We start from the raw sequence: 27,301 nt of genomic DNA on the forward strand, positions 1-27,301 counted from the left end.
CCGATATATCAGTCCATATCATTATCAGTACTGATAAAAGGAAAATTGACATGATCGGCAAACAGCTTTTTTTGGCCAATGTGGCCAATAAGGTCACCAATAAATGCTGTGTGCAGCCGCAGCATGCACATGGCCAGGAATGCAGCCAGGCACCTTGGAAAGCAGTGTCCAGCTGGTAAGTATGTGGGGAGAAGGGCATGGGGGAGGGAAGATCAAGGCCCCCATGGTGAGGGAGGGAGTGGAGCTGGGGCAGGGGCTGCCCAGCCAGGGTGCAGGATGAAGTTGTGGGTGGCTCATTCACAGGGGGGCAAAAAGGGGGAGTGGCAGCTCCTGCCACTGCACTCACCCCCAGGGGAGGCATAAGGGGCATGTATCCCCTGGATATATTCGCAGAGCAAGGATGGGGTGTCTGCTGTGGGCACTGGGCTGGGACTGCACTCAGGGTAGGCAGGTGTGGGGTGGATGGTGGCAGTGCTGGGAAAGGGGTTATGGGGTGGTTATGGCAAATTTTGGGGTGGCTGTAGCCCACCCTGTAGCACCTCTGTCCCAGCACCGCTGTCACCCGCCCCAAGCACAACCACATCCCAGCCCCCCGTACTGGAAAGAGGCCTGGGTAGCTCCTGGCCCCAAGCCCACTGTTGGAAGCATGCCTTTACCCTGCACACAGATCTGCGGAGGCACATGCCCCTCACGCCTCTCATGGAGGTACACACAACCGCCATTATCTGCCCTTCCCCCTCCCCATGCCCTCCAGACAAACTGCTTGCATCTCCATCCTGTGCTCCATCCCGCCCTGACTGGGCAGCCCCTGCCCCAGCCTCACTCCCTCCCTCACCATGGGAGGCCTCCCTCCATGCCCTTTCCCTTCCTCCCACAGACATACCGGCCAGACACTGCTCTCTAGGCTCCCAGGCTGTACATCAGCAATCAGATTGGTATTGGCCAATCAAGCATCAATATCAGACAAAAAAAAAAAACAACCCTTTATCAGTGCACCCCTACTATATTTGCCCCTTTCCAATCATCTGGGACCACCCCCAATCACCACAGGTTCTCAAAGATAATGGCCAGTGGCTCTGCAATCACTTCCACCAAATCCCTCAGCACCCTCAGATGCACTGCATCTGGCTCCATGGACATATAAACATCTAGCTTTTCTAAATAGCCCCTAACCTGTTATTTCACCACCGACAGCTGCTTTCCTTCTCCCCAAACTGTGCTGTCTGGTTCAGTAGTTTGGGAGCTGATCTTGTCTGTGAAGACTTCTCAGCTAAGAGAGTCTAAAGCTTTTATGAGGTCAAAGAAGGCCATGTAGAGAGGCTTATATTGCTCCCGATAGTGTTCCTGCAGCTGGCAAGCTGTAAAGATGATGTCAGGTGTGCCTCTTGGTGACCTAAACCCACACTGAGATTCTAGGAGCTCTTCAGTAAGTGAAAAGAGACAGTTCAGGGGGGTTCTCACAATGATCTTTCCTGTTGTAGACAGCAAGGTGATCCCTTTGCAGTATCCACAGCTGAACTTCTCTCCTTTCTTGAAGATTAACACAATCACAGTGTCCATGAGGTGGTCTGGGATTTCCTCATCATTCCAGATCCTTAAGGTGAGGGCATTAAGCTGTGAACTCCTCTCCTCCCTGTTTGAAGGTTTAAGCAAGGATTCTATCTGCTCCTGATGCCTTGTTGTTCTTCATCTGCTTGATGGTTTTCCTCACCTTGTCAAGATTTGGGGGGATTCCCAAGATGATATATCTGACTGGGTGTTGTAAGATGGAGTTGAGAACGTTCTTGTTAACAGCACAGCCTTGATTGAGAAGGTCTTCAAAATGCTCCTTCCAATGGGCATTGATGGCTCCCCTTTCCATGATCAGGTCTCCCCCATCCTTAGGTCTCAAGGGGGTTGGTCCCTGAGTGGTGGGACCATAGATGTCTTTGGTGACATTGAAAAAACCATACATGTCATGGATGTCAGAAAGACGTTGAATCTCTTTAGCCTTGTCTTCTTATTGTGGGTCCTCCTCCAGACCTCTGCCCTGGCTTGTCAGATTCAATTTCTTTTTCTTGGAGTTGGCGTCATTTTGCCAAGTGCAAAAGGTCTTGAGCTTGTAATCAATCAACTCTTGGATCTTCTGATAATTCTCATCAAACCAGGTCTTGATGTTTCCTGGTGGAGAACCCAAGCATCTCTTCACAGGCACTGATGACAGTGGCCTTGAGGGCACCCCCTGTGCTGCTGACATCCTCCTATTGTTGTCAATTGGAATTCACCAGTTTTTCGTTGATGCACTGGTGGAAGAAGTCTCACTTGATTGGGTCCTTGAGTTTTTCAACACTGATCTTCTGTTGGCATTGCTTCTGCTGCAGCTATCATTTGGGAGACAGTTTGAGTGAGATAACTGAGTGGATGACTCAGTTATCAGTCCAGCAGTAAGTTCCTAGTATAGCTGGGATGCTGCGGACATCTATGCAATCCCGGGCATAGACAATGACATAGTCAATCAAGTGCCATGGGTGTTGCCAAGATGTCTTGTGCCTGTTTTTCTGGTGAAACAGGGTGCTGATGATAGCGAGTCCATGTTCCACACATTTGTTCAAGAGGAGATTGCCACTGGAATTGACCTCTCCTGCTCCTTCCTTGCTGCTGGTTCTAATCCAGAGGTTAGAGTCCCTTCCAACTCTGGCACTGAAATCACCAAGAAGAATAAGTCTTTCTCCTTCTAGAATGTCAAAAAGGATATGGTCAAAGTTGGCGTAAAATTCCTTCTTGGTTTCACTGGTGGCAACAAGAGTTGGGACATATACATATTGGCTCTGCCAGTTTAAGACAGAGAGTTGCTCATTAATTCTGATGGGAAACTCAATGAGTTGGTTTACGAGTTCATTCTTAACTGGCAGAACCAACATCACAAAGTCAGCTTTCTCCTTCTTGTTTACCCTTCCACAAGAAGGTATAGCCACCTCCATGTTCTTTGAGCTGCCCATCTCCTGCTCGCTGGGTCTCGCTCAGTGCACCTACATCAATGTTGTGTCACCAGAGTTCTCAGGCCATGATTGCAGTGTGATACTGTGGGCATTCACTGCTAGGATTGTCCATGAAAGTCTTGATGTTCCAGGTCCCAAAAAAGGATAGTGCATCTTCACTGGTATTTTCAACTACAGTAAAAGTGATTCCCACTGGATGCAGTTATCCAGTCAGAAACAAATACACAATACTGTACTAGACAGGCTATGTTTAGGGAACCTTTTCCAGACCTCTCCCCATATGGAAGCAAAGCAGATCTGGAGAAGAGGGCTGCTCAGTCACAGTTACAGCTGCCAAATTGCATTCCTGTCTTGTCCAAGTGCCAGGGGAGGAGGACAAACCTCAGACATCATCCAACACACACCACACAGTCTCACAAAAACCTATCTTTATACACTTCAAGAGATGACAGTAAACTCTGCAAATGTCAGAAACACTCTGAAGATGGACAGACTAAGACATAATAAAACAACTTCAGGGAAGAAGGGGAAAGTGGCAAAATTTCACTTACCTGTAGAGTACTCCAAAAATATGGATACTATAAAGCAACAAGAACTTCAGGAAAAGGGATATGACCTAAGCCACATGTAAAGTTAGCCTATTTTATACCAAATAAGCTCACTTGATTGGGCAGGGGTTGGCAACCCCTGGCACGCAAGCCAAGCATAGCACACAAGGCCATTTTGCTCAGTATGCCATGGCCAACCATGGCTCTAGGTAGCTGCTGAAGCCCAGGCTGCTCCCAGCAGGGCTTGCAGCATCCTAGCTGCCTGCTGAGCAGCCTTGGTTCTGTGGCTGGCAGCAGCTACCCAGAGCCGCAGCCAGCTGGCTCCAAAGAGCTCCATCAGGCTCCAGAGCCCCAGCATCAGCTCCACACTGGTGCGTGCACCCACGTGTCAGAGCGGGTGGTGGGGGAGGGGCCTGAGGCACCGCAACCCGTCTCTGTCTTGCTCTTGACATAGAGGTGTTGGCAGGGCTCTGGAGCCCGGCGCAGCTGTTTGGAGCCAGCCTGGGCTCTGGGCAGCTGCAGCAAGCAGCGGACAGGCTGCAAACAGCTGTGCTGGGCTCCAAAGCTCCAGCATCAGCTCCATGCTGGTGGCGACTGTGTGTGCACCTCAGGGCAAATAGCAGGGCAGTGCAACCCACTTGAAGGTACCCGTGAAGTCATCGCCAACATGGAGCTGATGCCGGAGCTGTAGATTTCATAGACATTAGGACTGGAAGGGACCTCAGAAGATCATCAGTCCAGCCCCCTGCTCGAGGGGCAAGAAGTCAGCTGGGGTCATAGGATCCCAGCAAGATAAGCATCCAAATTTCTCCTGAAGGCATTCAATGCAGGTGCTTGAACCACCTCCGGTGGCAGGCTATTCCAGACCTTGGGGGCTCAGACAGTGAAGAAATTCTTCCTTATGTCCAGCCTGAAAAGGTCTTGCAGGAGTTTATAACCATTCAACCTTGTCATCCCTTGACATGCTCTGGTGAACAATCTTTCCCCCAGATCCTGGTGAACACCCCTAATAAACTTGTAGGTGGCCATCAGATCACCCCTGAGCCTACACTTTTCCAGGCTAAAGAGCCCCATGGCTCTCAGCCTGTCATCATAAGGTCTGTTTTCCTGACCTCTGATCATGCGCGTAGCTCTTTTCTGGACTCTCTCAAGCTTCTCCACATCCTTTTTGAATTGAGGAGCCCAACAGAGAGCAGTACAGCTGTTTGAAGCCTGCCTGCTGCTTGCTGCAGCTACCCAGAGCCCAGGCTGGCTACAAGCGGCTGTGCCAGGCTCCGGAGCCCAGTCACCAGTTCTGTGCCAGCAGTGGGGGAGAGATTGGGGTTGTACTGCCTCAAGCCCCTCCCTGACCGCCCACTCTGATGCACGGGTGCACGTGCTGGTAAAGTTAAAATGCTTGGTTTTTGTGTGTAAACACAGCTTTTCAAACTCACTGGCTTGCAATTCATTGATTTTAAAAATTAGTTTGCAACCACACAGTAAATAAAATCGGCAAAGGAAAATTTAGAGAATTTGGGTTAGGTCAGTGTTTTGCTGCAAGTGCAATGAATAAGAAGAATATGATCCCTATACTGAGGAGATTATAGGCTAGGTTAGATATTATTCAATATGCCACAGGAAGTAACAGACAGAATGGGTGGAAGTGCGAAAGGGCAGCACTCACATAATATTAAATCACTGGGTTACTCAATATTGGTTTCCTATTTTATTTACTATGTTTACCTGAGTTAATTTTACAAACATTCAAAGTAACTGAAGGTAACCACCAGCCAAAACAATAGGGGAAAGACCAAAAGAGCTCCCTGAAATATTGAAAGATTTGAAGAAAGCAAATCAGAATCAAAATAGGGAAAGAAAAAGTATGTAAAAATGTGTATATTTTGAGACATTATACAATTACAAACAGTAATTACTAATTCACATGCACAGTTTATTTTAAAATATTCCTTCCACATCTCCTTAAGTTTGCCCTAGTTCAATCAGTTTACCAGATTTCCAAATTAAATTTTTTTCCCATATGCTATTTTAAATAAATTTATTATTGCCTAAGTAATAATGGAAAGACAGCCTTTGAGGCTGGTCTCATTATTAAGTGCAGTTTTTATACACTTCGATTGGATAATCTGAAATATATTTTAATTCCTAGTTGTAACACTCATTAATATTAGCATTTTCTATTCAAGACAGAGCTATATAAAGAGAAGAGAATGCAGTTACCTGCTGTGCATATTGTAAAGACTACTTGAACTGAATCAAAGAAGAAGAACATGACTAGGAGAGAGACAGATGCTCCAATTGGAAGGAAGAGCGCCTGTGTAGAATCGATGGTTTGGATACCTGCAAGAAATAAATTAAATTAGGCATGTTTTTTGACTTTCCTTATCATACTGACACTAGACCAGTATCCTGTAACTCAGTGGAGGCCAACCTTCTTGGCAGGTATGCCATAAATTAAGCCCCCTGCTGTCCCCAAGTACCACTCCAATCTCTTACTTCTTGAGCTGTGCAGGGTGAGGCACCATCCATCTATCCATCTGCCCAAGCCCTCAGCTGGACCACCTGCTGGGAGTCTCCAGCAGAGCAGCCCTCCACAGCGTCTGCCCGCACCATGACCCTGTCCACCTGCAGCTCCCCTCCAGGGGCTGGGCTGGGCTGTGTGCCCCCAGCCCAGCCTGGGGACAGAGTCATAGTTTCATAGTAGCTAGAGTCAGAAGGGACCTAGGTAGATCATCTAGTCCGACCCCCTGCCTTGGCAGGAAAGAGCACCGGGGTCAGATGACCCCGGCAAGGTGCTCATCTAACTTCCTTTTAAAAATCCCCAGGCTAGGAGCCTGCACCACTTCCCCTGGAAGCTGGTTCCAGGCCCTAGCCGCCCTGACTGTGAAGTAGTGCCTCCTAATATCTAATCTAAACCTACCCTCCACCAGCTTGTGACCGTTATTCCTGGTCACTCCTGGCAGCGCACAGGGGAACAGGGACTCCCCCAATACCTGCTGATCCCCCCTGACCAGTTTGTAGCAGGCCACAAGGTCCCCCCTTAACCTTCTCTTGTGGAGGCTAAACAGGTTCAGGTCCCGTAGCCTCTCCTCATAAGGCCTGCCCTGCTGACCCCTGATCATACGAGTGGCCCTCCTCTGGACTCTTTCCATATCGTCCACGTCCCTCTTGAAGTGTGGCGCCCAGAACTGGACGCAGTACTCCAGCTGCGGCCTGACCAGTGCCGCATAGAGGGGGAGGATCACCTCCCTGGACCTGCTCGAGATGCATCTGTGGATGCATGACAGGGTACGGTTGGCCTTCTTGACTGCCTCCCCACACTGCCGGCCCATGTTCATCGTGGAGTCAATGACGACTCCAAGATCCTTTTCCGTCTCCGTGCTGGCAAGAGGGGAGTTCCCCAACCTGTAAGTGTGGTGCCGGTTCTTCCTCCCCATGTGCAACACCTTGCACTTATCAGTGTTAAACCCCATCCTATTCTCATCCGCCCACCGTTGCAACCTGTCAAGGTCAGCTTGTAGCCTATTGCACCCTTCTAGTGTACCCACATCCCCCCACATCTTAGTGTCATCAGCAAACTTGAACAGGGTGCTTTCTACCCCCTCATCCAAGTCACTGATGAAGATGTTGAACAGTGCGGGCCCGAGGACCGAGCCCTGCGGAACCCCACTGCCCACGTCCTTCCAGGTCGAGAAGAACCCGTCCACTACCACCCTCTGGGTGCGGCCCTCCAACCAGTTAGCGACCCATTTGACTGTGTGGGCATCGACACCACAGTCTCCCAGCTTTTTGATGAGGACAGGGTGAGAGACAGTGTCGAAAGCCTTCCGGAAGTCCAGAAAGACTACATCCACAGCAACCCCTGCGTCTAATGATTTGGTGACCTGATCGTAAAAGGCCACCAGGTTGGTCTGACAAGACCTGCCACTGATGAACCCATGTTGGTTGCCCCTGAGCATGCATTCCCCCGCAAGGCCCTCCTGGATGTGTGCCAGGATAATTTTTTCAAAGAGCTTACCCGGGATTGAGGTAAGACTAACTGGCCTGTAATTTCCCGGGTCCTCTTTTTTTCCCTTTTTGAAGATAGGGACCACATTGGCCCTCTTCCAGTCCTCCGGCACCTCGCCAGAGCACCACGAGTGCTCATAGAGCCGCGCCAGGGGTCCCGCAATGACCTCGGCCAGTTCCTGTAGAACCCTAGGGTGAAGATCGTCCGGACCAGCGGACTTGAACACGTCCAGCCTCTCCAGAAGTACCCTAACTAACTCCTCGCTAACCCCTGGCCCAGGCGTGTCTCTCCCGGGGCCCGAGGGGGGCCCAGCAGGGAGGTGGCTGAACTGGTCCCTACTTAGGAAGACAGAGGCAAAGAAATCGTTAAATATGTTAGCTTTGTCATCTGGCATGACAACTAAGTTGCCCATCGTGTCCTGCAGGGGCCCCACATTACCCGGGACCCTCTTTTTACCCCCTATGTATTTGAAGAAGGACTTCTTATTGTGCTTAATCCGGGAAGCTAGTCCCCGTCTGCGTTCTCCCGACTCCACCTCTGGTGCCTGCTGCAGTGCTGGGACCTGCGGCTGCTCCAGAGAGCCCAGAGCAACAACTTAAAAAAACATTTTTTTTAAACAATTTCCTTGCATGCCTCCTGGGCCACTAATTGCCACACGTGCTGGGGGTTGCCTATCCCTGCTTTAAACTTTATACTTGAAGGCACGATTTTTCAAATACGGATCACACTGAAGGTTTCCATGTTGATCACCTTAGTGACCTTAAGAATGGTAAAATACAGCTGAAAACAGGCAGGGCAATTCTCCTAGACAGGACTTCCAGGGTCCCTCAGCCAGAAGCGTGTCAATCCCCCCACCCCTGCACTCTGCCCCAGAAAAGGTGCACAATGCCACAGCAAGACTGTGAAATCCAAAGGCAGCTGCTTCAAGTTAGGCAAGTCCCTACTTATGTACAGGTTGTGATTCTACTTCCACTTCAGAGTGGATGTGCAAGCATGTACATATAAACTGAGCATGTGCGGCAAGCTACATATAAGCACCTACACACTCTCATTCTGGATGTGTACCGGTGTCTAACTCAAAAAGCTATCCAGTCAGAAACCCACAAGTACTAAGTGTAACAGGGAGGAGGACAACCTCCCCATGTTCTAGTCCCAACAGCTGAGTTATTTGGAACCTGCATCTTTCTGATTTCCCAGCACAGTGCTCTAGCCACCACAATACAGGTTTAGCAATACACAAACCCAAACTCCCCACCCCCGGTAGCTCACAATAGTGAGATACAGGGGCAGGAGGAAGAGAACACATTAGAGGGCATGTAGCTCAGTGAAACATGCCCCTTTGAAAGAGAGAGGCCCCTGGGATCTCATTTGGACCCTTGCTCCTGATGGGGCAGAAATCTCTCCAGTGCACTGCTGTTTATCCATTTTACAATTACAATGACAATTAAATATAAGGGGCAATGGCTCAGCTTCAAAAGGAGTTCTGGAGAAGGGACTAATTTGTGGTGTGGTGGTTAAAATACTGTGCTGGGAAGTCAGGCATGCAGGTTCAAACCCCTTCTGGGCCAAGAATCCATGTTTTTGGCTTCCTAGACAAGTGCCCTAACTATTCAGCTTTTGAGGCTAAAAACATTAAAGGGTTCTCTCCCTCTTCAGTACATGGTTTTTCAAGGATTTGCACTTAGCCATGTCCCTGACCAATCAGTGCATTGTATTATGCATGTTAAGTCTATACATGCACAAGCTTACATGTCCACATTACAAGGGAAACAGTATCGCTACCCATACATAGTAGCAATATTACTTACACAACTAGAAAGCTGCTATTTAGATGCACAAAAGGTAAAATAATTCTTCCCATAGCTCTCCCATAGAGAGAGAAATGATTGAGCTTTGAAGTAGGAAAACAAATGGACCAATGCAAAATTTGAAATGAAGAGTTGACAAAAACATTTGAGGAAGCTGGGGCTCGAACCTGACTGATGCCCTCAAATTTCACACAACTGCAGGCTCTAATTTTTAGGTTTGACTGCAAGTAACAGGCAATCCTTTCTTAATACAGAATCTAAAATCTGAGTTACTGGGCACTGAGTCCCAAAGTTTCTGCTGACAAATTAATAACTTAACTGATACAAAAATCAACAAAGTGTAATTTAGTAGGTGCAGAACTACCCTAATCTCTAACTGCTCAGAAACAAATCCAACACTGTGGCAGGCAAATTTAGGCAGAAAAGATGTTAAGAATGAAGTTTTACGATGCACATATAGCTTGTAAGGTGCAGGAATATGTTTGCACGCTTGAATAAATGGATAACCTGCACAGATTAGCATACATTTTCATGCTCCCCAAAACCCTCAAATTACTGAACCATGACTAAATTTCAGTTTCATGGGCAAAGAGGCTATATTCCTCATATTCCATGAATATCATTTTCCCTCCTCAAGGACCTGTAATCAAATTTTTAAAAAAATTAACAAAACCAATTTCTTTAAACCTAGAAGCTATGTTGTATGGTATAAAATGGCAGAGAAACAATACAGTTTGGTGGCAAGAAGTCTGTGATAAAGGAATATCTAAGTTCTGACTGTGGCTTTGATACATTTGCTTTTGCTTTGGGCAAGGCTGTTAAATTGCATGTGCCTCAGTTTCCCACACCAGAATAGGAGTGTATGTTGCAGCCCCCTTGACAGGATTTTTAAGAAAATAAGTATCTACAAAAATGATAACAAAATTGTTAACTTCATTCCTAATCATTTGACAGAAAAACAACTTGTTAGTGTGCTTAACCAACAACCCCAAAATTCCTTCTTCACTTTCCCAGATGCACAGTAATTGTTCAAAAGGACAAAGCAGGGCAGTCTTCCACTTCCCATAATACATAGTCCAACTGTGACGCAAGTAACTTGTGAACCTAATTTCAAATGACGCAAGAATGTTAAAAAATCTGTGGGCACAGATTTCCTAACAGCACCACAACTTCTACCGTTCAGTATACTGTAGGCCAGACTGGACTGAATAAGGGAAGAAAGAAGAGAAAAAAAGAAGTCCTTACTGTTATTGGTGCTGTTGCCATTGAAAGACCCAGCTGAGCTGGTACTGTCTTTTTCCTTGTCTTGATTCTCGAAGTCCATATTAAGGGACCTGAAAGAAAGAAAGGAAACTTGACAAACCAATTTTGAAGTCCACATTAAAGTTCTGTTGTACAGTTGTTACACAGCTACAAAGAAACTCTAAGGCAACTTTAGCTATAGTATTGTTATTGCTCCACCATAACACAAAAATACTATGTTTAAGAGTCACCTATTTTTCTTGTACTATACTGCACATAGTCATGGGAATTAACTAGTTAAAGAAATGACTAACTTTTAATTTTAACTAGTTAAAAAGGTAAATTTTAACTTTTTTTAAAGTATAAGTTAAAAAAAAATTGAAATCCAGCTTTCCCAGAGTTTTTCCTCACAGCCACTCTGGAGGACTTACATGGAATGCTATTTCTTTACTGAAACTCTAGGACTTCTCGTTTTGAGAGAGAGAGAATAGTGTGCCTTCCTATGAGAGATGGTCTCTTAAGAACAAGTCCCAGAGTTCCTTAGTTCATGCTGGCATTTTCTCTACATTTGCAGAAGTCAACAGGGCCGCCAGCTGGCTGCAGGAGAGAGAACAAACACAAGCAAGCAGAGACACTGGTCCCAATAAGAGTGGGAGCAAGTAATGAGGGTGAAGCAGATGATGACTTTAATTTTAATGAAGATCAAAACCAGCAGCCCAGGACCCAAGAAGTTGAGCATTACTTCTCGTCTGTGAGAAACTTATCAGAGATGTCATCTACTATGAAAAAAATAGTCATCCATTGTAACACAAGGATTCCCTCACCTGCCCATGTAGTGCGATCGTTCAGTAGTGGAAGCTTAGTTTTGCAAGCCAGAAGAGCAAAATTGTAAATTTTGAAATGCAACTTTTGCTGAAGTTCAATAAGCATGTTTACATGGTTTCTGCTATGCAACTGAACTTTCTTTTTCTCATTTAAACTGCTTTTCTCATTTCAGTTTATTTTTGATTTTCAGACACTTTCATTATTTCTAATTCAGATGCATTTCATATCCTTTTTTTTTTTTACCTTTTGAGCAATAAAATTTTTAAGAAAAGAGGTTTTCTGTGGAAATTGCTTTCATTTGTCACCTGGCTATGAATATCTCCTTTCTGTTATTCTGGTATACTTTTATGATGCATTTACTTTTATACAGTACTTCTTCATATGGAGATGAGAAGGATCTAACGTTACACAGGTATTGGTAAATTGTTATTCTGAAAACTGTATGGCAAGTATAACATTGTTTTCAGGTAAAACAGGGTGAGTTCCAAGTAAATTAGTGTGCTTCTGGGGGCTTATGGAAAAGAAACCCACTCACTGCATTTGAAAATGAAAAATAATGCTAAGAGGCAATTCACCATGATTCACACATTTCTCATGAATCAACTTAACTTTCAACTAGTTACTCTCTTTTTAACTTACCTTTTAACTAGTTGAAAGTAGAAATATTTAACTTTTAACTTAACTCAAGTTAATTTTAAAGGGCACTAATTTTTAACTTTTACTAGTTACATTTTTCATAAACTTTTCCCATGACTGCACATACTAGACAAAAACAAGCACACCCACCGTGACCACTCACTGCATATGCCTCCAAGACCATTCTTGAATCTATCATTCATAATTCATCAATTTGTAACTGATGTAGATTGTGGTTGTTTAAAAACAAACAAAAACCCCCCCACATGTATCATTTCCTGCCTCTTTAAACTATTGTTATGCATTTACAATTTTAACATTAACTTATAAAATAATAAGCAAGCAGGACTTCATCCAGCAGATTTAAGAAGTTTCTGCAAAGCCTAAATGATACAAGCAATTACCTTATCCATGCATACAGAACAAATAAAAGAATGGAAAGAAACTTTGTATCCACTATCATAAATTCATCATATTAAATAAATTCCAATCACAGGAGCTGATGACCTGACTCTGAGGTCCAACTCAAGAGTAACATCCTTATCTTGATTTGTTTTGATGAATCTATTTTGATATATTTGTTTACGAAGCTATAAACATGAAAGGCTATTTCCACTGCTGTTACACCTTCGTTCTGATCTAACCTCAAACAGATTCTATTAATTTTTGACAATGCTTCTTAGAAAATCTGGAATTTCACCAAAGGTCCTATCTTGGATGATAAACTAAACATACAAGAAAGTCCAATCCTCTTCTACTTAAGCCATGTACAGATGTACTCCCAGTAGAACCAAAAGAGTTTCTCTCAGGAGACTGAACATCTGCACACTTTCCTGTGGCTTAGCTTGTTCCCAGGAGAAATGGACCTGGGGGAAAGGCTCCTGTGCCTTCCAGAAGTGACCCTAGTCTGGAAAAGACACAGGGAGAAGCTGCTCCATCCTTCCTGTACACAGGAGGGGAAGTGAAAGGAGGACAGCCACAGCAATGCCACTAACATAATATGTAAGGACACTTTCTGGTCTGATACACTACCTAAATTATCCACAACCCACTTGTGAACTTACTTCATTGCTCCACAAACAACTAACCACCAAGCAGCACTGTATATGCTCTCCATTGGTTCTACAGCAACAAACAATTTATCAGTATTTAAATAAAGCTTTATTTTTATTGGTATGACTCTCATGTTATCAATATTGCTAGTGTACAAAAACAAACAAACAAGCTTTATTATTTCAACTACACTAGGAATAAAAGGAAAAAAAAATCAGCATTAGTTAAGGAGATGTAGACAAACATGGGTTTAGCCTTTTCCACAACACTGCAGGCATTAAAACTATCACTTTCAAATGCACAAAAGGTTTACCTCTGGCAGTATATCGCTGTACAATTTTGTGCTGCACTTATTTTGTGCTGGTTTTTCCTTGGTGAATCATATTTAAATCCATGAAAGTTATATATGGCCTTATTTAATATCACCATCCCACATAAGTTGTTTTTTTTTTTAAATTAGGGTGTTAAACTTGTCAAACTGTGGCCTAGCAGTGTTGTCCCACCTCTGGTGCTTGGGGGGAAGCTAAAGACAGGTACCACAGCTGCCTAAATTGAGACACTGCAAAAGACTACATGTCAAACACTGGGTTAATAAAAATAAGTAGGTTTGTTTTTTTCCAAATTAATAGAAAATAGATTTTTAATTAAAATATATTGAATCTTATTTCAATAAGGATTTTTTTCCCTTTTAAATAGGAACCTATTTAAACTGATATCTGAATACAAAACAGATCTGGAACCAACTTCCAAGAGAAGTGGTGCTGGCTCCTACCCTGGAGGTCTTTAAGACAAGGCTAGATGAACACCTTGCTGGGGTCATCTGACCCCAGTACTTTTTCCTTCCGTGGCAGGGGGTCGGATCTGATGATCTGCTCAGGTCCCTTCCAACCCTACCAGCTATGAAACTATGTTAAGACCTACTGTCTATTAAAATATTTAAACAAAAAAAGGATGTTCTGAATTTATGAACTTCTACCTTACTGACTTATAGGCTGCATGCTTATCTATAGAAAGAAAAATATGTTTTATCTTTGATTCTAACTTTTGAGCCCAAACTTTATAAATATAGCACAGCAGGTCAATTACTGCTTGAAGGGCTGAGTCAAACATTCTGGCAAAACCATCACAGATGTTGAATACAAATGATGAGCAAAACAATTATCTAGTAAATAAACAATATATCATTTACTACCTTCTGACATAAGTAGTAAAATGAATGAGAATCTGAAAGTATTAAGCTACAAAATTGCTTTAATAAGAAATGTAAATAGAACAGATCTTCTCTGGTAGGAAAAAATGTACCACATGTAGGGAAAGACTATTTATTTAGTTGTAAATCAACATGCTTTAACAGTTCATCAACTAATGAGAATATTTTTCTTTAGAAACTTAAATAAATGAAAAAAGTTGATTAAAATCATTATTTAAATCATGAGTTAAATCAATCCACCCTGCTTAAACACAGGGCCATTTTATAAATCTTTTTAAAAACTTGCTTATTGAACACTATAGCAAAAATATAGCTGCTGCAAGAAAAAGCAATCCATGTACAACATTTAGTAATTCAAGCTTTGCACTCTCGTCTGCTTCCCTGTTTTCTAAAGCTCTCTCGCCCCTTCCTTCCTCCTCTGTTGTGGCATTTGCCACACTGATTTGCTTTGCTTTGCCCCCATTCCTTTTCCTGCAACACAGAAGATGTGAAACAAAGGTAGTTTCAAAAAAAGATAAGGAAAGTATTTTAAAGAACATAAGAACTTAAGTGTTAAAAAGAATCATTCAATTGATATGGAATTGGCATTAACTATGAAGGTGCTTTTCAGCTGTCTTATTGTTGCCAACAAACAAATGGCTTTCATGCCAAGATATTGCCACAATTATGTACCAAACAAAGCAAAACCCACCTGCTGCTCTTTTATTTGTCCTGGTTCTCCACTATAAAATTCTCAAAAACTGAAAAAAATCAATAATATATAGCCAGTGCATAACTGGGCTTTCTAATGTAAAATTAAACTGAGACACTGTTGGACCAAAAGTGAAACAGAAATTGAAACTCTTTTAACTGGGTAATTTTTCAACTTTTGGGAAACTTCCAGAGAAGTCAGCCAGAAACTCTGACCTGAAAAACAGCAGGCATTCTGCACAGTTGCTTGCCTTATGTATCCTAACAGCACAACTTGGTAGGAGTTCTAAAGCCATGTTCCAAAGCAGGCATGACTTAGCCTCCCACAGGGAAATCTTCCGTAGGGTTATGCTAAGGCCAAAGTAATGACTAAGCTGCTGGCATGTTACAAGTACAGAAGTTCAGTTTCAACTATGGATCACTTCCATTGCCACACAGCCTCGGAGAAAACTTGGAGGAAAAAAAATACCCATATGACACTAAGGGTTTCATATTACTCAACTTTTTAAAAGCTTCAGCTACAGACTCTTGCAAAAATGCAAAATACATTGAGAAATTCTCCCTTGCTCTGATCAAAGGATAATACATTCATTCCCTCTCAATGCAAACCCTGGGAGAGGCAAGAACTGAAGCCTGGCATAGTACAGCCTGATTTTAATTGGGCTAAATTAATTAAAAGCTGCAGTATCAAGTCAGTAAATAGCTAGAGAAATAGCACAGGGAGGAACCAAAACCTATGCTTTGTACTTGACAACATTCAGTAGTGATTACTGCTGAGGACTGACAGGATATTACAGAGGGCATTACATCTATGCCACTGAAACTGCTCACAAAATACCAACTTACAGACCAGATGTAGCCGTCTCTTTCTTGACAATAGCAAACAGCACCAAAGGTCTCAACACATCTGAGAACCGTGAGGATATTCCCCTGGCAAAGCCTAACACAAAGGGTCTAGCTACAGATCAAAACAAATAAGAGTAACATACTACCCAATTAATTTTACATCTGGTTTCTTTTTATTCTGGCTGAAAATGACTGCAAACAGTGGCTAAGCTTCCCATAGGACATAGGGCAGACCATTTTTTTCCTTCACAATTATTGGGAAAAGTTTATGTTGGTTTTAGTCTCCCAGCTACCAAGAAAAAGCAAACATTCACATCCAGAAGACTATCTGGCAAGAGAGGCAGCCCCCCTCAGCACAAGAGGAAGCCTGAAATCACAAGCTAGTTTGTCCAGTCACCACTTTGCTTCTACATAATAAGCATGAAAAGCTTTATGCAACAAAGATATTGCACTACTCTCACATTAAGAAAAGGTAAATGAAGTACAGCTGACAAAAAAGGGGGAGGAGAAGCCATAGTTCTCAAGGGAGCATCTCTGACTATGAAAAAAAAACAAAAAACAAAACCCAACACCAGACAAGGAAGAAGCCATGTAAAGATTGAGGAATGACACTTTCTCCTGAAAGTTTTCTGGTTGGTTGGACAAGATTTATTCTCCCTGTAAAAACCCACTGAGGCCAAGGAGCGATATGCCCAGCCACCTGCCAACTTATGTATTCAGAAAATAATTGGCAGTAGGGCATTTTGGGGTGGAAAAGGGAAAATGGCTTAATCTTTAGTATAAAACCTGCAATGTACAGTTTCTTCAACACAGTCTTGTGTTATGGTTGAGGTAATATGGCACCTGGAACAGATAATGTAGTACAGACACACTACACAACTGCATACAATACAGCTTTTCTTCAAACATGTCTTGTTAGCTATCCCAGGAGCTTACATCAACACAATGTACTGCAATCCAATAGCTCAGATGCATCAGAGGCAGAATATTCAGTCCCAGAATCAGAAAAAAACTGCCTGTTTGACCAACAGGATGATAATGAACTAACTATTAATGAAGATGTATTTACCTACCCTGGGCACAGGATGTTTCAAATACAGGCAGTGAAATGAGTTTTAAAATAGGAAAATAAGGTGATACAGCATGTATGACTGTCAGCTGAACTATTTTTTCCCCAAATGAGAAACAGGATGCCTTAAAACCACTTAATAGTTTAAGGTAGGGGTGGGAAAAATATGGCCTGTGGGCAAGGCCATTTTATCCAACCCTTGTGGCCCCTAAAAAAATTCAGAAAATGAATATTTCTCTGCCCTTGGTTCCTGTAAAAAATTACAGGAACCAAGGGCAGCAGGACCCAGGCTCCCACAACAGCAAAGCCTCCCGGCCCAGCCCCCCTCCAGCCAGAAGCCCCAGTGGGGGCTTCTGGCCTGGGACCACATGGCTCCCCCGCACCGGAACTGCAGGTAAGGGGGAAGGGCAGGGGGGACCCCAGAGAATTGTGGCCCAGGGAAAAGCTTAGCGTGGGGGGGGGAGCGGCCCCTCGCCCGCCCCGTGGCTGACGCCCTGCACTGCAACTGCTTGCAGCCCACCTGGGGCTGCCTGTGCCTGCCCCAGACAGCCCCGTGCAGGTTGCAAGCAGCTGCAGCAGGGAGTGCTGGCTACGGGGAAAGGGAAGGGCCGCTTTCCTGCCCCCACCCCCGTGCTCAACTTTTCCCTGGGCTCCTTACCTGTTCCTTCCTGGCACAGAGGAAAGCACCCTTCCCTGCCACGTGGCCCACACTCCCTGCTTCAGCCACTCGCAGCCTGCGTGGGGCTATCTGGAGCAGGCAGAGACAGCCCCACGGCATGTGCTAATCTGTTGTTATTTAAAGTGGTGCACTGGAATGAGGCTGCAGGGGAGGAGGAAACCTCATCAGGGCACACTACCTTGTCACGTAGAGGCCCAGCATCAGTGAGGGTATGCCTTAACACAGACACCATCACCCATGTCAAGAGTTTTGCTTGTCAGCAGCCTGAGGTGCAGTTTCCCAGAAACCCTTGCACCTATCCCCTTGAAACTTTGCAGGCTTCAAGCCCTAAGAAGGGGCTGAATCACCCAAAAAAGGACAAAAGTTATAGATACTTGAGTGATTCCCAATTATTTTCTATGGCCAAATCTTTGAATCTCCGAATCTCTTCGAATCAGTGCTGAATCTTCCAAAGCTGATTCAGTCAAATCGATTTGGCACAGCGATCCGAATCTCTGAATTGAATCACTGTCCTCTGAATTGGCTGAATCCGAATCGAATACTTCCCTATTCTCATAGGCCTACTAACTAGGGCTGTGCAAAACACCATCATGCACACATTGCAGCTCTGGGCTTGCCCACAGTACTGTGCATGGTGGGAGCAGCTGTGGCCCCCTGACTTGCCATGCCAGGCAGTGTTTGTCACCGCTGCCTCTGGGCTGCTCAGTGCGTGAGCTCCGGGTGGGCAGCAGCTGCCAACACTGCTAAGTTCAGCAAGTGGGGGAGCTGCAGCTGCTGTCACCTCACACAGCACTATGGGTGAGCCTGGAGCCAGTGCGGGCCCCGGCCCAGCCTGGCAGCAGGCCTGAGTTACAAGCTGGTGCTGAGCGCTGGGAAAAGCACCCCTCACCCACCCCGTGCCCGGCACCCCATGCTGCAGCTGCTTCCAGCCCATGTGGGGCTGCCTGTGCCTGCTCCAGACAGCCTTGCACAAGCTGCAAGCAGCTGCAGCAGGGAGCACTGGCCATGGTGCAGGCAAGGGGCCGCTTTTCCCTGAGTTCAGCACCAGCTACCTCCCTGCCAGTGAGCAGGGGATTGGGGCTGTGTGCTCCCCCCTGCCTGCACCATGGGGCTGGGGGGCACTGGGAATGAGTGGGTGAGGAGCCAGCAAGACCATGGGGCCTGTACCAGTGTTCTAGGGCCACTGCCAGTGAGGCCCAGAGCAGGGTGGCAGGAGCACAGGGTCCCAGCCAGCAGGGGGTCTAAGTCACCAGGCCAGCTTCCCCACTTTCCCTGCTGATGCAGCCCAGCCCGGGTCCACAGACCCCCGCCAGCCCATGCCCCACTTTGAACCCACTGGTGCTGGCCCTGGAACATTGGTGCCAAGATGGTGACCAGGGGGCAGGGCACCTGTAAAGGGGTGGAGTACCTGTCAAGGGGCACAGGTACCCATGCGGCCCTCGACAGCCTGCCAAAACTCGGTAAGCAGCCCTCTGCCCAAAATAATTGCCCGCCCCTGTTTTAAGGCATACTACTAACCTTAAACTGGTTAACAGTTTAATAGGTTAATACTTTAAACTAAAATATCTGAAGCAGATATTACTCCCTTTGGCTATATTAGTTTAATACATCACATGATTCCAAAGCCTGGGGGCTGAGTGCTGCTGCCACATGTCCCCTCTCCTCCCCTGCTGCTGAATTCAGCGGGTGATGGGGAAGAGAAAGGGGGATGGCAAACAACAGTAACATTTGCCCCCTGGGCTCTGGAACCATGTTAAAGTGGTGGCTCCAGCCAGCACTCATGGAGATGAGCTGTTGAGCTCGTAGAGCTCCCTGCACCTGCAGAGCTCCAACAGGAGCCCAGGTGGTAACCTCAGAACTTGCTACACTTGCATGGCACAGCCAAATTGGGGGCGGGAGGGGGTCCAGGGGTTGTGGCCACCCCACTGCATCTCCTGGATCTACCCCTAAATGAAATCCTGTGGGGGGCCAAGGGACCCACACCTCCTGAGCAGCCCCCCCCCACAAGGTCCTCCACACCCAGTCCCCCCAGCAATTGCCCCACACCCACCCAAAGACCAATCCATATCCCTCCACACACACACACCCACCTTCCTCCACACTCTCTCTCACCCTCTTCCTGTAAACACCACATCCCCCCATCACACACCCATCGTGTGTGAAGAAAACATCAACTCATATAGGTATTTAGAATTTATTTTTTCATGATGATAGAGACACTGGTAGGCTTCCAAACTGCTTTAACATTGTAAATATATCAATAAGGCATTACTCAACTCATAGCTCTCTCTCTATAGGTGTGGGTGTGCATGTCTGTCTAGCTCTTGGGGGGGGGGGGTGCGCGTGCATGTCCCTCTCTATAGGTGTGTGTGCACACACATCTCTGTCTCTCTGAGGGGGCATGCATGTGCACACATGTGTGAACACACGTAGTGTTTTTTTGTTTTAACTGTGGAAGAACACGGAGTTCGGGGCATTTTTAAAAATGGATCTAGGATGCTGCTACAGCAGTCCAGCTGGTACAAGGGGTAGTACCAATTGGCTGGGCCCCAAAAGCTCCTGAGAGTGAGTAGCCCTGAGATGCTTGCTAGGGCAGCTTTTTGTATACATGGGGCCAAGACAGGGCAGCTTTTTATACTGCTGGGGACAGCACAGGTGCTGGCCCCGGGCTCTAGCTTCTCCCGGCTACAGATCTGGGAGGAGCCAGGCAGGGTTATTTTGCCCCAAGTGGCACAATTTGCTCCACAACAAAGTGCATGTGTGAGCACATGTGCTGAGGCAAAAAGCCCTGGCTCAAATTTGCACCACTTCTATTTCAGCTGCTGCAAGCGCACGTGCTTGCACGTGTGGACACACCCAAAAGGTTTAGCCATCTTTTTCCATCAGCTGGCTGTAACCGCAACATTTAGATTAACACAGAAAATGTAAAGTGATACTAAGAAAGCAACTGTATAACCATCAGTGGAGGGCCTCAATTTATCTTTAAGATTTCACATGAAATAAAATTATTCCAAGCCAATTAAGATGCATTATACAAACTCATAATTGAACACAGAACTTGTACATTTAGTTCCACACCTTACACTTAATGCTTTAAGCAATTCCATTTGTCTTTTCAAGAATCTACAACATTGTCCATAAGCACAGTAAGAGGGGAGGCTGAGGGTTAGAGTTGAGAGTTGAAATCCCTGACCCAGCACAAATTTGTAAAAGAAAATTCCCTTTTTTCCCCCCCACAGCAAGATAATCAGTCTCATACCTTTGGAGCTGTGTGCTTCTACAGATGTTTTCCTGGTACTTGTTCTGTGATAATCTTGCTTAAGTGTACCATCAGACTACAAGCCTATGACTTTGCTTTCTTTCCCTTAAAACTTCTCCTATTAGATTAATTTAAGAACATGAATTGTAACCAAATTATTTACCCACCCAATTCTTTCCGATCCTATTGCTGCATTCTGTTGAAATCACCTGCCAGCAATCTAAAAGGAAATATTTGGTTCATTCCTGACCACAAATCTGATGCCAAATTTACTTCCTATAGCATGTAAATTATGTAGGGACCAAGATGCCTTTCTCTATGTCCAATCAATGACTTTCTCCTTTTTCCATAGATTTCTCTATTACATACCTGCTGCGAACATTACTTGGGGGACAGAGTGAATTTCAGTCTACTCTGTGATAACTACTAAAGACTTCTAGGAAGTTCTTTAAAGGTAAATATATTTTCCCTATAGGTTTCCAAAAAAGGACACGTTTATACCTTACTGCAGACTGAATTATTCAAGATTGAAGATTTTTGTTTTTAAAAAGTTACGAAAACAGATCTAGGCCTTTACGATTTATATCCTGGGCACTATCATCTGGAAGATGAGACAAAAGAACCTGCAGAAAGACTTGTGATTAAACACAGATTCTAATAATGGTCCTGAACAGGCAACATGTAGTCTTACTGTCAATATTCTCCCACATTACCTGTGCAAGATAATGACTCTATTATGACATTCTAGAAAATCCACTGGTGTGCTTTATAAAAGCAAGAAAAAAGCAACTGCATTCCAAAAGCTTAGATTCCTGTATTTCTCAGATGCAATTCCTGGTCACAGTTAGAAATAACAAGGCTTTTTATAGATAAGATATCCATTCTACACAGCAAATCCTTGGTTATCTGACCCCCTTTGGAAACTATGTGGTGAAAAGCAATTCAGATTACTGGACCTCTTTTGATACATGAAACCACAGATTCTTGTGAAGAATATACATCCTCAGCATAATGCATTATTTAAAACACCAAACTTAACATGACCTCTATTAAATACTGTAAAACTTATACAAGGAGTTACGAGTTACCGTATTAAACGTAAATGTAAAGACATGGTAAATAAAAATTAAAGAGAGAAGAGTTTATTTTACTAACTTAATACTGGTAGTATTATATAACAAAGCTTATATTCAGATAATCCAAGATTTGGATAACCAAGCTTCAGATAACCAAGGATGTACTGTACAAACCGTACCATGTAATGCTCTAGCTAAACACCTCCCCGATAAACCTACTATCCTGCTTTTGAATAAAAGGGAATCAGAAATAAAATGTTGAAGTTTATGAAGTTCAGACTGCAAACAATGCGTGTTCTAGTCTAACTGTGCTTTCAGATACAACTGGTTTAATAATTAGTAAAACAATACAAAGACAGTTTGGTTAAGGTGTTTTGAAAAACATCCTTAAAACTAATTATTATTATTCTCTTTCTCTTAGACTTTGGCAAGTTTTTATTGTTTGGTGATATTTTTTATGTGCTTTTCTGATTGACAAATGATGATATTTTGGGTTTTGGAAAGCTAAGTCAGGAAACACCATCATGAATAATAGGTGTATGTGTAGTCAAATGCTAATTTCATACTAGTCTAATTAGCTAGCAGGCTTCAGCATTTCAAGATGGCACTGAAACAAATTAAAAGTGTAAATGGTAAATATTTTGAGTAAGAATAGATTCCACAAGCTAAATAATTTACATGTGCTATCAATTCTCATGGTGTAGGCCATATGCTAGCTAACGGAAAGGGCAAAAAGACATTTCTCCAAAAGTATAAAATAGCTTGCTATACAGTTATATTGAATCTTTTTTATAAAAGATTGTTGAATATTTTTCAATATTACTACACTAGCCTAACTGGGCCACCGCTTTGATCTGGTACAGTACTCTTGGTGTATACAAATATGTACATACATAGCAAAAACTTCTAACTGGATGGTATCTAAATTTCATTAAATCTCTGCAACTGGGATTCTATACAGTGTCATGGGAACATTTTTTCTTTTAGTGTGCATCCTGTACAGATTAGCTACAACAGTTGTATATGAAGACATAGTAGTTTTATTTACCTGGTATAGAGAGATTATATATAGTGGAATACACTATTATAAACACAGCACATTGATATAAAGATACAGGCTAGTCTACCCTTGAGGTATACCAACTGCTCTTCTTAACTATCAGAAAAAAATAAATCAACTGTTTTGGGTCAACATGCAGCTTGGGTACTGTTGGAACAGATCTTTATGTTAGCACTGTTCATCTCCAGCATTCTAGGTGTGCACTAATTTATGCTCTTCTCAGAAAGGAAGTCTTACCCACACTGATTCAAAATACAGTACCAAGGACAGACTGGGTCCTGACAGATTTCTTTCAAAAAATTCACTCTACCATCCTTTGGACATCTGCCTGCAAAAACATGCATTCACAGAGAAAACTTTTCACAGTAGAGTCAAATACCTCACCTTCCAAAATGCACACTTTAGAGTCGTGTGGCACAAGAGACAGAAGTTAACTAGCAACTGAATCAGTTCCTAATAAGTTAGGGTCAAGGTCTAGCTAGAGTAGGGGAAAACTGTCAAACCAGCAAACAAAGGTGCTTTCATACGCTGTTAGACAGAAAGCCGGATATGTCACTGAGCACCAAAAATACTGCTTTCATCTTTATTGCCTTTATTTGTCTTATACAATAAATACTATATTTATTGATGGGGAGAGGAGTTACTTGGGCTGGAAAAGGATACTCCTTCAATTTGTGTTTACCTTAAGTTTATCATATTAATTTATAACTGAGCAAACCATGAAATCATATAGTTAATGTGGAATCTCCACAATACCATTTTACAGAAGAGAAATGCAGAGCTAAGAACTTCCTGAAGGACTTTGTCAAAAGACAGCTGAGCATTCCAGATTTCAGTTTATTAGTAAAAATGCATTCAGTTGTGTTCTCATTATGAACTATTCAATCTATAGGATAAATGAGTAAGTTTAAAAAGGCACAAATTAATCAGAGGTAATTCTTTGAGACCATTAACTTTTCCAAAGGCTGTATTATTCTGTCTTTAATTTTATATGTTATTGGGATGGAGCTCAGAACTATAGCTTGAGATCACAATTTCCTTGTTCAAGATGGTACTATATAGATAACTTTCTTCAGAAAGTTATTTTTCTAAGGAACATCATCTATCTTTTAATACCCTTTAGTTACTTATGAATTTCTAGTTGCAACTTGCTATTTTAATTGAATTCCTTAAACAACAATTATATCCTTAAGTTCTTCTCTAAATGTCACACTATGATTACTTGTAAAAATAATTGTGTTAACCTAACAGAGTAAAGAAAATGGAGATTTCTCTCCATAATCTAATGTAAGAGCACATCATGAGCTGAAGTCCTGTTGTTTTTTTAAGATTAGGAACTAGTGTATGGCACTTCTTCATTCACTCCCATCTTCATCTGTGAAGTACTAAAGGCGAGTAGAGAATTATTGTAAGGGAAAGACAATTTAAATGTGCAAGTTCCTGATTTTATGTTGCTGCTGGTGCTTGTTGCCTTGAACTTCTGCATTTAAGTTCTGTTTGTTTCTGTTTGTAAGATGGAGCCAATAATTTAGAGCCTCCTAAAGTATATGGATGGCTCCTTTTTGCCACTATACCAAATCCTAAATTACAACTACAGTAAACAAAATGTTGCACAACTTTGATAAAAACTCACTTTCAAATACATAGCATTTTCCATGAGTTAAAGTGGTTCAAAGTTATCCTCAATCTATGATATTTTAAATATGCACGAATCATCCTAATATATCTGACCAGTTAAAGTTTATACCCTGCCACTTCTGTTTACATGTCCTATAAATTTTATTTTCCTAAAGACTCCCTTTCTTGGGTTCAGTGCTACTCTGGCTTTACCATATCTTCCAAATATAAAGCAATATCAGCCTATCTTTAAGAATGGTGGCAATCAGCCTATCAAAAAAGTCAACCTTTGCAATATACGACTGTTCAATGCACAGTGGTGGTAATCAACACCTTTTAAGGGTTTCCGACTGGACCATTCAAGAACTGAACTTCACAAGTGGCTTTGGAATATAAAACAATTTTACATGTTTTGGATTTCTCATCATTTTACCAGAGACTGGTTAGTAACGATTTTTGTACTTAAAAGACACCAGCAAGAAAAAATGTTTCTTTCAAGCAGATAAATATATTTAAAACTATTAAACATATAAAGTGCGCAATTAAAATACATTTTTCTTCATTGTGTGCACCAAGTCACATTTTTAGTTCAAAATGTTAGACTTGATGCAATCCAGTAAATACTAGTCTTTGCTGCTTCTAGTCCAGGGGTGGGCAAAATGGCAGATCCGGCCAGCAGCCAAACTCCATTTCCCGGTAGCTCCTGCCGAGCTGCAGCAGGCAGCGGATCACAGCTCTGCCCCGCTCTGGACCTCACTGTCACTGCCACAAAAGATCCCAGTCCCGGAGCAGCTCCCCACCCAGCTACATGTTGTGCCAGCACTGCTGGGGCTGGTCTCCATGGAAACCCTGGCCCCACACTGTCACAGCACCACTGCTCCTGGGGTCTCCATGGAAACCACCTGCAGCAACACAGGCAGGAGCTGCTGGGAAATGGAGCCTCCCATGGGCCCAATCCAGCCTGTGAGCCAGACTTTGCTGGCCCCTAGTCTAGTCCAAACTAAGTAACAGATGTTTCTTCTTCCTTAGAAAGGAATCCTTCACACGACTACACAGGTGCTGAATTCATTCACTCTCTGTAACAAAGTATTTATTTGAGCAATAAACATAAGATTTAGACAACAGCCTTACCTGAAGCTGCCGTAGACTATGAGAAGAATGGAAATCAGGAACGTAGATACTTGACTAGAATCCACAAGGGAATATGCCCTGAAATTGAGAGAGAAAAAAAAATGTACAGATGTGTCACTATAGATTATCACTTCTGAATGTCATTTGATAATTTTCTGTCTTATAATAACAACACACACAGGATAATCGCTAAGTCACCAGACTATCTATTCCTTCAGATCTCAAATAAAAAACTTAGGAGGTTTATTAATTAACCTATAGTATTCAATGCCAGACTTGAAAGGGTTTTTTTGCAACATTCAAGAGTAATCAAACAAAGCTTGTGATAACTATCACTACACACAGAAGCTTTTGTCAAAGCATGTGGGAAGAGAAAGATGCTTCAATTCTAACTAATAAACCTTGCTCAAGGGATACACCAGACAGCCTGTTTAAGTCCTGTGACAGGAGTTTAACAAATAATAACTAAATGTAATCACAGGGACCAAGGGTCACTATCACAGGAACAACAGCTGTAGTACACATCCTTAGTTGCACTGCCATTACACCTTGCATACAAGATGAAGATATTTTAATAGATGATTTCTGATGAAAGTTTCAACACCGGATGACTGAAAAGCAACCAACTTATCTGCCTACATTTCCCCAGAAGATAAACTCCAGAATATACATCTTTGGGGGGGAGGGTTGTTCCTGAGAGACAACAAGGAACATGTACCCTCTTGCCCATGGATCTCTTGCACGGCACACAAAGACATGTCCTGGCATGGGGGTACAGGGCACTTGGGATTTCCTGGGTCCCATGCCTCCACATCAGGACCTGCATGGGGCTTTACCTGCTTAGAGGTATGCCCTGAGATTCTCCAAGATGCATCTCTAAGTAGGGAAAGCCAAGCAGGTATGCCTGGGGCTTGAGGGGCCCACTCCTACACAGGAATTTGAAAGATGCACAAGTTAGGTGCCTCAAGCCCCCAAAGCGCACACTTTTTTATGACAGCACAAATGCAACATCTGATGATGTCTGTTTCCACCTTGTCAAGTCTTTGCTTCCAGTTTCCAGTACTGGCCTGTATTGTCTTGGTTCTACTGAAAGCTCCTTGGGGCACATATGGTATCTTCTGCTAATTTATGAAGCCTGAATATTGCAGGATTCAGTGCTGCAACTTGACAGCGTTCAAGGTTTTGAATATTTATGGCCAAATGTAAGAGGTGATTAGACTCCTAGCACTCATTTCCTAAGGCTGCAAGAGAAACCAAAATGCATCTTAATCTAAGGCTGGATATGAAACGTTTAGCTTGGACTGGGATTGCTTCAGTTTCACTGCAGCGCTACAGAAATTCTATCAGCACAGGTAATCTAGGATTTTATATGTAATAGTCAGATACATTGCCAAATGATCCTCTTCGTGCCAAAACATAATTTTTAGGATGCAGACCAGCACAACTCATAAAACACCCATAATCCTGCACCCAGACTACCACGTGAAGAGCCACCCGCATACCATGTGAAAAACTGCTGCAGTACAGAAGAAAAACCCTTTCAAATCGCATAATACTGGTTATGACAT

At 43.5% G+C, this 27,301-nt stretch overlaps 1 protein-coding gene across 1 annotated transcript in view; it reads right to left on the reverse strand.

The window, feature by feature from the left end:
* SPPL3 (signal peptide peptidase like 3) overlaps nt 1-27,301 on the reverse strand; it is a 124,020-nt gene that overhangs the window by 23,512 nt on the left and 73,207 nt on the right. The window contains exons 2-4 of the mRNA XM_090063679.1: nt 25,734-25,811; nt 10,586-10,674; nt 5,744-5,863 (exon numbers count right to left, since the gene is read on the reverse strand). Coding sequence (XP_089919805.1) covers nt 5,744-5,863; nt 10,586-10,674; nt 25,734-25,811 — 287 coding nt within the window. The remainder of the gene's footprint in view (nt 1-5,743; nt 5,864-10,585; nt 10,675-25,733; nt 25,812-27,301) is intronic.

This window comes from Crocodylus siamensis, chromosome 9, assembly GCF_052110815.1.
Source record: "Crocodylus siamensis isolate JL-2025a chromosome 9, ASM5211081v1, whole genome shotgun sequence".
Lineage (NCBI taxonomy): Eukaryota > Metazoa > Chordata > Crocodylia > Crocodylidae > Crocodylus > Crocodylus siamensis.